This window comes from Watersipora subatra, chromosome 1 (genome assembly GCF_963576615.1).
Source record: "Watersipora subatra chromosome 1, tzWatSuba1.1, whole genome shotgun sequence".
Lineage (NCBI taxonomy): Eukaryota > Metazoa > Bryozoa > Gymnolaemata > Cheilostomatida > Watersiporidae > Watersipora > Watersipora subatra.
The window spans coordinates 36,848,778-36,863,069 of NC_088708.1; the positions used below are offsets into that span (position 1 = coordinate 36,848,778).

The 14,292-nt window shown below is 30.9% G+C and overlaps 1 protein-coding gene across 1 annotated transcript in view; it reads left to right on the forward strand.

The window, feature by feature from the left end:
* LOC137387207 (uncharacterized) overlaps positions 1–14,292 on the forward strand; it is a 258,969-nt gene that overhangs the window by 120,046 nt on the left and 124,631 nt on the right. Inside the window, exons 12-13 of the mRNA XM_068073548.1 lie at positions 11,864–12,116; positions 13,530–13,661. Coding sequence (XP_067929649.1) covers positions 11,864–12,116; positions 13,530–13,661 — 385 coding nt within the window. The remainder of the gene's footprint in view (positions 1–11,863; positions 12,117–13,529; positions 13,662–14,292) is intronic.

The window sequence follows — 14,292 nt, forward strand, 5'->3', positions numbered from 1 at the left end:
TAATATTGTCAGTTCTGCCAGTATTCTGTATTATATTGAGTGAATGAAGGTTATTAATATTTCTGTTCTGCCTGTATTCTGTATTATATTTAGTGAATGAAGGTTGTTAATATTGTCAGTTCTGCCAGTATTCTGTATTATATTGAGTGAATGAAGGTTATTAATATTGTCAGTTCTGCCAGTGTTCTGTATTATAATTAGTGAATGAAGGTTAATAATATTGTCAGTTCTGCCAGTATTCTGTATTATATTGAGTGAATGAAGGTTATTAATATTTCTGTTCTGCCTGTATTCTGTATTATATTTAGTGAATGAAGGTTGTTAATATTGTCAGTTCTGCCAGTATTCTGTATTATATTGAGTGAATGAAAGTTATTAATATTGTCAGTTCTGCCTGTATTCTGTATTATATTGAGTGAATGAAGGTTATTAATATTGTCAGTTCTGCCAGTATTCTGTATTATATTGAGTGAATGAAGGTTATTAATATTGTCAGTTCTGCCAGTATTCTGTATTATATTGAGTGAATGAAGGTTAATAATATTGTCAGTTCTGCCAGTATTATGTATTATATTTAGTGAATGAAGGTTAATAATATTGTCAGTTCTGCCAGTATTCTGTATTATATTGAGTGAATGAAGGTTAATAATATTGTCAGTTCTGCCAGTATTCTGTATTATATTGAGTGAATGAAGGTTATTAATATTTCTGTTCTGGCTGTATTCTGTATTATATTTAGTGAATGAAGGTTGTTAATATTGTCAGTTCTGCCAGTATTCTGTATTATATTGAGTGAATGAAGGTTATTAATATTGTCAGTTCTGCCAGTGTTCTGTATTATAATTAGTGAATGAAGGTTAATAATATTGTCAGTTCTGCCAGTATTCTGTATTATAATGAGTGAATGAAGGTTAATAATATTGTCAGTTTTGCTAGTATTCTGTATTATATTGAGTGAATGAAGGTTATTAATATTGTCAGTTCTGCCAGTATTCTGTATTATATTGAGTGAATGGGGGTTAATAATATTGTCAGTTCTGCCAGTATTCTGTATTATATTGAGTGAATGAAAGTTATTAATATTGTCAGTTCTGCCTGTATTCTGTATTATATTGAGTGAATGAAGGTTATTAATATTGTCAGTTCTGCCAGTATTCTGTATTATATTGAGTGAATGAAGGTTGTTAATATTGTCAGTTCTGCCAGTATTCTGTATTATATTGAGTGAATGAAGGTTATTAATATTGTCAGTTTTGCCAGTGTTCTGTATTATAATTAGTGAATGAAGGTTAATAATATTGTCAGTTCTGCCAGTATTCTGTATTATAATGAGTGAATGAAGGTTATTAATATTGTCAGTTCTGCCTGTATTCTGTATTATATTTAGTGAATGAAGGTTGTTAATATTGTCAGTTCTGCCAGTATTCTGTATTATATTGAGTGAATGAAGGTTATTAATATTGTCAGTTCTGCCAGTGTTCTGTATTATAATTAGTGAATGAAGGTTAATAATATTGTCAGTTCTGCCAGTATTCTGTATTATAATGAGTGAATGAAGGTTATTAATATTGTCAGTTCTGCTAGTATTCTGTATTATATTGAGTGAATGAAGGTTAATAATATTGTCAGTTCTGCTAGTATTCTGTATTATAATGAGTGAATGAAGGTTATTAATATTGTCAGTTCTGCCTGTATTCTGTATTATATTTAGTGAATGAAGGTTGTTAATATTGTCAGTTCTGCCAGTATTCTGTATTATATTGAGTGAATGAAGGTTATTAATATTGTCAGTTCTGCCAGTGTTCTGTATTATAATTAGTGAATGAAGGTTAATAATATTGTCAGTTCTGCCAGTATTCTGTATTATAATGAGTGAATGGGGGTTATTAATATTGTCAGTTCTGCCAGTATTCTGTATTATATTGAGTGAATGAAGGTTAATAATATTGTCAGTTCTGCCAGTATTCTGTATTATATTGAGTGAATGAGGGTTATTAATATTGTCAGTTCTGCCTGTATTCTGTATTATATTGAGTGAATGAAAGTTATTAATATTGTCAGTTCTGCCTGTATTCTGTATTATATTGAGTTAATGAGGGTTATTAATATTGTCAGTTTTGCTAGTATTCTGTATTATATTGAGTGAATGAAGGTTATTAAAATTGTCAGTTCTGCCAGTATTCTGTATTGTATTGAGTGAATGAAGGTTATTAATATTGTCAGTTCTGCCAGTGTTCTGTATTATATTGAGTGAATGAGGGTTATTAATATTGTCAGTTTTGCTAGTATTCTGTATTATATTGAGTGAATGAAGGTTATTAAAATTGTCAGTTCTGCCAGTATTCTGTATTATATTGAGTGAATGAAGGTTATTAATATTGTCAGTTCTGCCAGTATTCTGTATTATATTGAGTGAATGGGGGTTAATAATATTGTCAGTTCTTCCAGTATTCTGTATTATATTGAGTGAATGAAAGTTATTAATATTGTCAGTTCTGCCAGTATTCTGTATTAAATTGAGTGAATGAAGGTTATTAATATTGTCAGTTCTGCTAGTATTCTGTATTATATTGAGTTAATGAAGGTCATTAATATTGTCAGTTCTGCTAGTATTCTGTATTATATTGAGTGAATGAAGGTTAATAATATTGTCAGTTCTGCCAGTATTCTGTATTATATTGAGTGAATGAGGGTTATTAATATATTCAGTTCTGCCTGTATTCTGTATTATATTGAGTGAATGAAAGTTATTAATATTGTCAGTTCTGCCTGTATTCTGTATTATATTGAGTTAATGAGGGTTATTAATATTGTCAGTTTTGCTAGTATTCTGTATTATATTGAGTGAATGAAGGTTATTAAAATTGTCAGTTCTGCCAGTATTCTGTATTATATTGAGTGAATGAAGGTTATTAATATTGTCAGTTCTGCCAGTGTTCTGTATTATAATTAGTGAATGAAGGTTAATAATATTGTCAGTTCTGCCAGTATTCTGTATTATATTGAGTGAATGAAGGTTATTAATATTTTCAGTTCTGCCAGTATTCTGTATTATATTGAGTGAATGGGGGTTATTAATATTGTCAGTTCTGCCAGTATTCTGTATTAATTTTAGTGAATGAAGGTTAATAATATTGTCAGTTTTGCTAGTGTTCTGTATTATATTGAGTGAATGAAGGTTATTAATATTGTCAGTTCTGCCAGTATTCTGTATTATATTGAGTGAATGAAGGTTATTAATAATGTCAGTTCTGCCAGTGTTCTGTATTATAATTAGTGAATGAAGATTAATAATATTGTCAGTTCTGCCAGTATTCTGTATTATATTGAGTGAATGAAGGTTATTAATATTGTCAGTTCTACCAGTATTCTGTATTATATTGAGTGAATGAAGGTTATTAATATATTCAGTTCTGCCAGTATTCTATATTATATTTAGTGAATGAAGGTTATTAATATATTCAGTTCTGCCAGTATTTTATATTATATTGAGTGAATGAAGGTTATTAATATTGTCAGTTCTGCCAGTATTCTGTATTATATTTAGTGAATGAAGGTTATTAATATTGTCAGTTCTGCCAGTATTATGTATTATATTGAGTGAATGAAGGTTGTTAATATTGTCAGTTCTGCCAGTATTCTGTATTATATTTAGTGAATGAAGGTTATTAATATTGTCAGTTCTGCCAGTGTTCTGTATTATAATTAGTGAATGAAAGTTAATAATATTGTCAGTTCTGCCAGTATTCTGTATTATATTGAGTGAATGAAGGTTATTAATATTGTCAGCTCTGCCAGTATTCTATATTATTTTGAGTGAATGAAGGTTATTAATATTGTCAGTTCTACCAGTATTCTGTATTATATTGATGAATGAAAGTTAATAATATTGTCAGTTCTGCCAGTATTCTGTACTAAATTGAGTGAATGAAGGTTATTAATATATTCAGTTCTGCCAGTATTCTGTATTATATTGAGTGAATGAGGGTTATTAATATTGTCAGTTTTGCTAGTATTCTGTATTATATTGAGTGAATGAAGGTTATTAAAATTGTCAGTTCTGCCAGTATTCTGTATTATATTGAGTGAATGAAGGTTATTAATATTGTCAGTTCTGCCAGTATTCTGTATTATATTGAGTGAATGGGGGTTAATAATATTGTCAGTTCTTCCAGTATTCTGTATTATATTGAGTGAATGAAAGTTATTAATATTGTCAGTTCTGCCAGTATTCTGTATTAAATTGAGTGAATGAAGGTTATTAATATTGTCAGTTCTGCTAGTATTCTGTATTATATTGAGTTAATGAAGGTCATTAATATTGTCAGTTCTGCTAGTATTCTGTATTATATTGAGTGAATGAAGGTTAATAATATTGTCAGTTCTGCCAGTATTCTGTATTATATTGAGTGAATGAGGGTTATTAATATATTCAGTTCTGCCTGTATTCTGTATTATATTGAGTGAATGAAAGTTATTAATATTGTCAGTTCTGCCTGTATTCTGTATTATATTGAGTTAATGAGGGTTATTAATATTGTCAGTTTTGCTAGTATTCTGTATTATATTGAGTGAATGAAGGTTATTAAAATTGTCAGTTCTGCCAGTATTCTGTATTATATTGAGTGAATGAAGGTTATTAATATTGTCAGTTCTGCCAGTGTTCTGTATTATAATTAGTGAATGAAGGTTAATAATATTGTCAGTTCTGCCAGTATTCTGTATTATATTGAGTGAATGAAGGTTATTAATATTGTCAGTTCTGCCAGTATTCTGTATTATATTGAGTGAATGGGGGTTATTAATATTGTCAGTTCTGCCAGTATTCTGTATTAATTTTAGTGAATGAAGGTTAATAATATTGTCAGTTTTGCTAGTGTTCTGTATTATATTGAGTGAATGAAGGTTATTAATATTGTCAGTTCTGCCAGTATTCTGTATTATATTGAGTGAATGAAGGTTATTAATAATGTCAGTTCTGCCAGTGTTCTGTATTATAATTAGTGAATGAAGATTAATAATATTGTCAGTTCTGCCAGTATTCTGTATTATATTGAGTGAATGAAGGTTATTAATATTGTCAGTTCTACCAGTATTCTGTATTATATTGAGTGAATGAAGGTTATTAATATATTCAGTTCTGCCAGTATTCTATATTATATTTAGTGAATGAAGGTTATTAATATATTCAGTTCTGCCAGTATTTTATATTATATTGAGTGAATGAAGGTTATTAATATTGTCAGTTCTGCCAGTATTCTGTATTATATTTAGTGAATGAAGGTTATTAATATTGTCAGTTCTGCCAGTATTATGTATTATATTGAGTGAATGAAGGTTGTTAATATTGTCAGTTCTGCCAGTATTCTGTATTATATTTAGTGAATGAAGGTTATTAATATTGTCAGTTCTGCCAGTGTTCTGTATTATAATTAGTGAATGAAAGTTAATAATATTGTCAGTTCTGCCAGTATTCTGTATTATATTGAGTGAATGAAGCTTATTAATATTGTCAGCTCTGCCAGTATTCTATATTATTTTGAGTGAATGAAGGTTATTAATATTGTCAGTTCTACCAGTATTCTGTATTATATTGATGAATGAAAGTTAATAATATTGTCAGTTCTGCCAGTATTCTGTACTAAATTGAGTGAATGAAGGTTATTAATATATTCAGTTCTGCCAGTATTCTGTATTATATTGAGTGAATGAAGGTTATTAATATTGTCAGTTCTGCCAGTATTCTGTATTATATTGAGTGAATGAAGGTTAATAATATTGTCAGTTCTGCCAGTATTATGTATTATATTTAGTGAATGAAGGTTAATAATATTGTCAGTTCTGCCAGTATTCTGTATTATATTGAGTGAATGAAGGTTAATAATATTGTCAGTTCTGCCAGTATTCTGTATTATATTGAGTGAATGAAGGTTATTAATATTTCTGTTCTGCCTGTATTCTGTATTATATTTAGTGAATGAAGGTTGTTAATATTGTCAGTTCTGCCAGTATTCTGTATTATATTGAGTGAATGAAGGTTATTAATATTGTCAGTTCTGCCAGTGTTCTGTATTATAATTAGTGAATGAAGGTTAATAATATTGTCAGTTCTGCCAGTATTCTGTATTATAATGAGTGAATGAAGGTTAATAATATTGTCAGTTTTGCTAGTATTCTGTATTATATTGAGTGAATGAAGGTTATTAATATTGTCAGTTCTGCCAGTATTCTGTATTATATTGAGTGAATGGGGGTTAATAATATTGTCAGTTCTGCCAGTATTCTGTATTATATTGAGTGAATGAAAGTTATTAATATTGTCAGTTCTGCCTGTATTCTGTATTATATTGAGTGAATGAAGGTTATTAATATTGTCAGTTCTGCCAGTATTCTGTATTATATTGAGTGAATGAAGGTTGTTAATATTGTCAGTTCTGCCAGTATTCTGTATTATATTGAGTGAATGAAGGTTATTAATATTGTCAGTTCTGCCAGTGTTCTGTATTATAATTAGTGAATGAAGGTTAATAATATTCTCAGTTCTGCCAGTATTCTGTATTATAATGAGTGAATGAAGGTTATTAATATTGTCAGTTCTGCCTGTATTCTGTATTATATTTAGTGAATGAAGGTTGTTAATATTGTCAGTTCTGCCAGTATTCTGTATTATATTGAGTGCATGAAGGTTATTAATATTGTCAGTTCTGCCAGCGTTCTGTATTATAATTAGTGAATGAAGGTTAATAATATTGTCAGTTCTGCCAGTATTCTGTATTATAATGAGTGAATGAAGGTTATTAATATTGTCAGTTCTGCTAGTATTCTGTATTATATTGAGTGAATGAAGGTTAATAATATTGTCAGTTCTGCTAGTATTCTGTATTATAATGAGTGAATGAAGGTTATTAATATTGTCAGTTCTGCCTGTATTCTGTATTATATTTAGTGAATGAAGGTTGTTAATATTGTCAGTTCTGCCAGTATTCTGTATTATATTGAGTGAATGAAGGTTATTAATATTGTCAGTTCTGCCAGTGTTCTGTATTATAATTAGTGAATGAAGGTTAATAATATTGTCAGTTCTGCCAGTATTCTGTATTATAATGAGTGAATGGGGGTTATTAATATTGTCAGTTCTGCCAGTATTCTGTATTATATTGAGTGAATGAAGGTTAATAATATTGTCAGTTCTGCCAGTATTCTGTATTATATTGAGTGAATGAGGGTTATTAATATTGTCAGTTCTGCCTGTATTCTGTATTATATTGAGTGAATGAAAGTTATTAATATTGTCAGTTCTGCCTGTATTCTGTATTATATTGAGTTAATGAGGGTTATTAATATTGTCAGTTTTGCTAGTATTCTGTATTATATTGAGTGAATGAAGGTTATTAAAATTGTCAGTTCTGCCAGTATTCTGTATTGTATTGAGTGAATGAAGGTTATTAATATTGTCAGTTCTGCCAGTGTTCTGTATTATATTGAGTGAATGAGGGTTATTAATATTGTCAGTTTTGCTAGTATTCTGTATTATATTGAGTGAATGAAGGTTATTAAAATTGTCAGTTCTGCCAGTATTCTGTATTATATTGAGTGAATGAAGGTTATTAATATTGTCAGTTCTGCCAGTATTCTGTATTATATTGAGTGAATGGGGGTTAATAATATTGTCAGTTCTGCCAGTATTCTGTATTATATTGAGTGAATGAAAGTTATTAATATTGTCAGTTCTGCCAGTATTCTGTATTAAATTGAGTGAATGAAGGTTATTAATATTGTCAGTTCTGCTAGTATTCTGTATTATATTGAGTTAATGAAGGTCATTAATATTGTCAGTTCTGCTAGTATTCTGTATTATATTGAGTGAATGAAGGTTAATAATATTGTCAGTTCTGCCAGTATTCTGTATTATATTGAGTGAATGAAGGTTAATAATATTGTCAGTTCTGCCAGTATTCTGTATTATATTGAGCAAATGAAAGGTTATTAATATATTCAGTTCTGCCAGTATTCTGTATTATATTGAGTGAATTAGGGGATATTAATATATTTAGTTCTTCCAGTATTCTGTATTATAATTAGTGAATGAAGGTTAATAATATCGTCAGTTCTGCCAGTATTCTGTATTATAATTAGTGAATGAAGGTTAATAATATTGTCAGTTCTGCCAGTATTCTGTATTATATTGAGTGAATGAGGGGATATTAATATATTTAGTTCTGCCAGTATTCTGTATTATAATTAGTGAATGAAGGTTAATAATATTGTCAGTTCTGCCAGTATCCTGTATTATAATTAGTGAATGAAGGTTAATAATATTGTCAGTTCTGCCAGTATTCTGTATTATATTGAGTGAATGAAGGTTATTAATATATTCAGTTCTGCCAGTATTCTGTATTATATGGAGTGAATGAAGGTTATTAATATCCTCAGTTCTGCCAGTATTCTATATTATATTGAGTGAATGAGGGGATATTAATATATTCAGTTCTGCCAGTATTCTGTATTATATTGAGTGAATTAAGGTTATTAATATATTCAGTTCTGCCAGTATTTTGTATTATATTGAGTGAATGAAGGTTATTAATATATTCAGTTCTGCCAGTATTCTGTATTATATTGAGTGAATGAGGGGATATTAATATATTCAGTTCTGCCAGTATTCTGTATTTTATTAAGTGAATGAAGGTTATCAATATATTCAGTTCTGCCAGTACTCTGTATTATATTAAGTGAATGAAGGTTAATAATATATTCTGTTCTGCCAGTATTCTGTATTATATTGATGAATGAAAGTTATTAATATTGTCAGTTCTGCCAGTATTCTGTACTATATTGAGTGAATGAAGGTTATTAATATATTCAGTTCTGCCAGTATTCTATATTATATTGAGTGAATGAAGGTTATTAATAATGTCAGTTCTACCCGTATTCTGTATTATATTGAGTGAATGAAGGTTATTAATATATTCAGTTCTGCCAGTATTCTATATTATATTTAGTGAATGAAGGTTATTAATATATTCAGTTCTGCCAGTATTCTGTATTATACTGAGTGAATGAAGGTTATTAATATATTCAGTTCTGCCAGTATTCTGTATTATATTGAGTGAATGAAGGTTATTAATATTGTCAGTTCTGCTAGTATTCTGTATTATATTGAGTGAATGAAGGTTATTAATATTGTCAGTTCTGCCAGTATTCTGTATTATATTGAGTGAATGAAGGTTATTAATATTGTCAGTTCTGCCAGTATTCTGTATTATATTAAGTGAATGAAGGTTATTAATATTGTCAGTTCTGCCAGTATTCTGTATTATATTGAGTGAATAAAGGTTATTAATATATTCAGTTCTGCCAGTATTCTGTATTATACTGAGTGAATGAAGGTTATTAATATATTCAGTTCTGCCAGTATTTTGTATTATATTGAGTCAATGAAGGTTAATAATATTGTCAGTTCTGCCAGTATTCTGTATTATATTGAGTGAATGAAGGTTATTAATATTGTCAGTTCTGCCAGTATTCTGTATTATATTAAGTGAATGAAGGTTATTAATATTGTCAGTTCTGCCAGTATTCTCTATTATATTGAGTGAATAAAGGTTATTAATATATTCAGTTCTGCCAGTATTCTGTATTATACTGAGTGAATGAAGGTTATTAATATTGTCAGTTCTGCCAGTATTTTGTATTATATTGAGTCAATGAAGGTTAATAATATTGTCAGTTCTGCCAGTATTCTGTATTATATTGAGTGAATGAAGGTTATTATTATTGTCAGTTCTGCCAGTATTCTGTATTATATTAAGTGAATGAAGGTTATTAATATTGTCAGTTCTGCCAGTATTCTGTATTATATTGAGTGAATAAAGGTTATTAATATATTCAGTTCTGCCAGTATTCTGTATTGTACTGAGTGAATGAAGGTTATTAATATTGTCAGTTCTGCCAGTATTCTGTATTATATTGAGTGAATGAAGGTTATTAATATTGTCAGTTCTGCCAGTATTCTGTATTATATTAAGTGAATGAAGGTTATTAATAATGTCAGATCTGCCAGTATTCTGTATTATATTGAGTGAATGAAGGTTATTAATATATTCAGTTCTGCCAGTATTCTGTATTATATTGAGTGAATGAAGGTTATTAATATTGTCAGTTCTGCCAGTATTTTGTATTATATTGAGTCAATGAAGGTTAATAATATTGTCAGTTCTGCCAGTATTCTGTATTATATTGAGTGAATGAAGGTTATTAATATTGTCAGTTCTGCCAGTATTCTGTATTATATTAAGTGAATGAAGGTTATTAATATTGTCAGTTCTGCCAGTATTCTGTATTATATTGAGTGAATGAAGGTTATTAATATTGTCAGTTCTGCCAGTATTTTGTATTATATTAAGTGAATGAAGGTTATTAATATTGTCAGTTCTGCCAGTATTCTGTATTATATTTAGTGAATGAAAGTTATTAATATTGTCAGTTCTGCCAGTATTCTGTGTTATATTCAGTGGATAAAGGTTATTATTAATAATGGTGAATAAAGGTTTTGAGTAAATGAAATAACAAGCACAAATGTCGGTCTGTTTAATTATTTATTATAATTTCTTTTCTGTTTGTGTGTATTTTGCAGGTATTCAGCTGTACAAACTCCCATTGTAGGTAATCAGCTGTACAAATTCTCATTTTAGACAGTCAGTTATACAAACTTTCACTGTAGGTAGTTTGCTGTACAAACTCTCATTGTAGGCAGTCAGTTATACAAACTCTTTTTGTAGGAAGTCAGTTATACAAACTTTCATTGTAGGTAGTCTGCTGTACAAACTCTCATTGTAGGCAGTCAGCTGTACAAACTCTCACTGTAGGCAGTCAGCTTTACAAATTCTCATTGTAGGCAGTCAGTTATACAAACTTTCACTCTAGGTAGTCAGCTGTACAAACTCTCATTGTAGGTTGTCAGTTATACAAACTTTCATTGTAGGTAGTCAGCTACACAAACTCTCATTGTAGGCAGTCAGCTATACAAACTCTCATTCTAGGTAGTCAGCTGTATAAACCCTCATTGTAGGTAGTCAGCTGTACAAACTCTCATTGTAGGTAGTCAGCTGTACAAACCCTCATTGTATGTAGTCAGCTATACAAACTCTCACTGTAGACAGTCAACTATTCAAACTATCATCGTAGGCAGTCAGCTATTCAAACTATCATTGTAGGCAGTCTGCTATACAAACCCTCACTGTAGGTAGTCAGCTGTGCAAACCCTTATTGTATGTAGTCAGCTATACAAAATCTCACTGTAGGCAGTCAGCTATCCAAATTCTCATTGTAGGCAGTCAGCTATACAAACTCTCATTGTAGGCAGTCAGCTGTAAAAACTCTTATTGTAAGTAGTCAGCTGTACAAACTTTCGTTGTAGGTAGTCAGCTGTACAAACTCTCATTGTAGGTTGTCAGTTATACAAACTTTCATTGTAGGTAGTCAGCTATACAAACTTTCACTGTAAGTAGTCAGCTATACAAACTTTCACTGTAGGTAGTCAGCTATACAAACCCTCACTGTAGGCAGTCAGCTGTACAAACCGTCATTGTATGTAGTCAGCTGTACAAATCCTCATTGTATGTAGTCAGCTCTATACAAACTCTCATTGTAGGTAGTCAGCTGTACAAACCCTCATTGTAGGTAGTCAGCTGTACAAACTTTCTTTGTAGCAGGTTTTGGTTTTGCGTCTTTGCTACATTGAATCTGACCTTTCACTTTTTACTGTTGTTGCGTATAAGATGTGAGCTCTAAAAGTTTCCACGTTTTGTATGTATCAGGGAGGATACTTTGATAGAGAGTTCGCTTTTCATATCTTTTGTAGATATCTCTTGTTGTCCCACACGACTCAGGCACAGGGGGTAATAAGAGAGACTTTGCAAGAAGGTTTATACCAGAAGGCCGCGCAGAATTACTAGTTAATGAGCTCATCAGAGTCAACACTCAGAATGTCACTCTAGAATTAGAGTTTGCTCACGTAACTGTTTATACTCAGCTTCTTGTATTTGTTCGATATGAGACCCCGCCAGATCTATCTACCAAGACATTTGACAAGCTCTATCAAGTCGATGTGTCAAGTAAGCAGATGTCTTAACACTTAATCATGTCCATCCATTGTATTTGTCTGTGGCACAATTTAATGCTGTTTTTAAATTCAATGTAGTGCACTTAATTGCAACATTGTACCACTGTACCAAGACATTTGACAAGCTCTATCAAGTCGATGTGTCAAGTAAGCAGATGTCTTAACACTTAATCATGTCCATCCATTGTATTTGTCTGTGGCACAATTGAATGCTGTTTTTAAATTCAATGTAGTGCACTTAATTGCAACATTGTACCGTTATCTGTATTCACTGTAGCAAATGCATTATGAAGGTAATGAATTTTATGGTAAATTCTGATACACCTTGGCGATATTCCATTGCATTACCTCCTATAAGATATCGTATAGTATACTATCTGCAATAACTTACTTGCTGGAAGATACTGTATACTAAAAATTCCCCTGTCATGCAGCCCATGACCAAAGTGGTGTTGGAAAAAAGAAAGGGTACTGATGGTTGAGAAAAGCAATCTTAGCAGTCAAATCGCACAGCAGTGCAATAAGATAACTGCAATGGTAGCTGTAACGTACTGGGTGTGGGTGTTATTATATACAACAAACAAAAATAATGAAAAGAAAGGATTATATGTTTATATCTCTCCCCCTGCAATAGCAGAAATGCAATATTGGCCAATATTAGAAGTAAAATTCATTGCTATTATTAGAATAACCAATATTCTATTATTAATATACTAATACAGTAATAATAGAAAACCAATGCACAATTTTGTTTACATTTCAAAACGTCATAGCTAACAATATCAAGAAGTTGCGATATTTATATAGATTTTTAGAAAGTCCATTTTAAAAGTTTCTAAAATATCAGTTACTTTGAAATCGGCAAATAAGAAACGATTTCAGTACTTCTACGTTAATTACAGAAACCTTCGGCAATTTGCCAATACTATAGACTGGTGAAATGTGCACGTTATTCTTTCGAGAAATGCACACGACTTTATGGTTCTACTCTGTCGCTCAGCGGTTCATTTGCCGGTCTTAATTTTGATAAAAGCAAGGCTTGGCAAGTTTTAATAACAATTTTCGGCCAAATCAACCTGTCCATTTGTGTATGATCCGATCAGATGGTTAAGGTTTAGCAATATGTCAACAATTTTCAAAGATTTGGTAACATATTTAAATATGTTTTTATGGGTTTTGTGTTGTTGTTATGCTTAAACGACTTTACACAAAAATGGTTGAATTTGTTTATGAGATTTCGGTACAAGGATTTCCGACGTTGTTGATGAATAATTTTTGTGTGTTGTGCGCACATGCATTTATCATAAAACTCTCAAACAATCGCTCAGCTCGTTTGGTTGTTGGAATATACTATCTGTAATACATTACTCGCTTGAAGATATTGTTTAATATACTGTATTCACAGGCTCTTTTCAAAGGGGAGACTATCTAGGCTGTTACCAAGATGATGACATGCAATTGTTAAACGGATCAGATGTTTATGAACTTGGTTTAACCAGTCAGGTGAAACTGTGTCTGAATATTTGTGGAATGCAAGGTAAAATGGTGAACACATTTATAAATAAGCTATACGGATGGCTGAATAGTGGTTTTATGATTGTGATCCAACATTGGTCTTGTGGTGTAAGCTCATAAAGCTTTCATAAGATAGTTCAAGTTGTTAACCATCAATTTGAAGAAAATTTAAGTAGATTTGATTTAGTGGGCTGAAAGTATTTTTGTATCATTGGCAACTGTTTTTGATACTTGTGGTGATCTGACTGCTAGAAGTCAATCAACAAAGCTTGATCGTAGTTGAAACACTCAGAACAAAAACACGTGCAAAATGTTGTCAGTAGTCGCAATCGTTGCTATAGTCGATATCGGCTATCTGTTCAAGCAATAGCATTGCGTGTCTCTCTTTGCAACTAAAGGCATCACAGTTGCACTTCTGCTTGATCTGGGCATTTTAACCGCAATCAATTTTTGTCAATGTTCATATTGAAACATCCTGGTGGTCAGATTACCTCGCACACCAAAAGCAATTACAGATGATAGAGAAATAGTGATACTGGGGTCCTACCATGTTTCATGACGATTTTGACGACCCTACCACAGGGATAATTGAAAAGTGACAGACGAGACAACCATTTATCACTATAGGTGACGTTGACAAGGTTGTGACGATT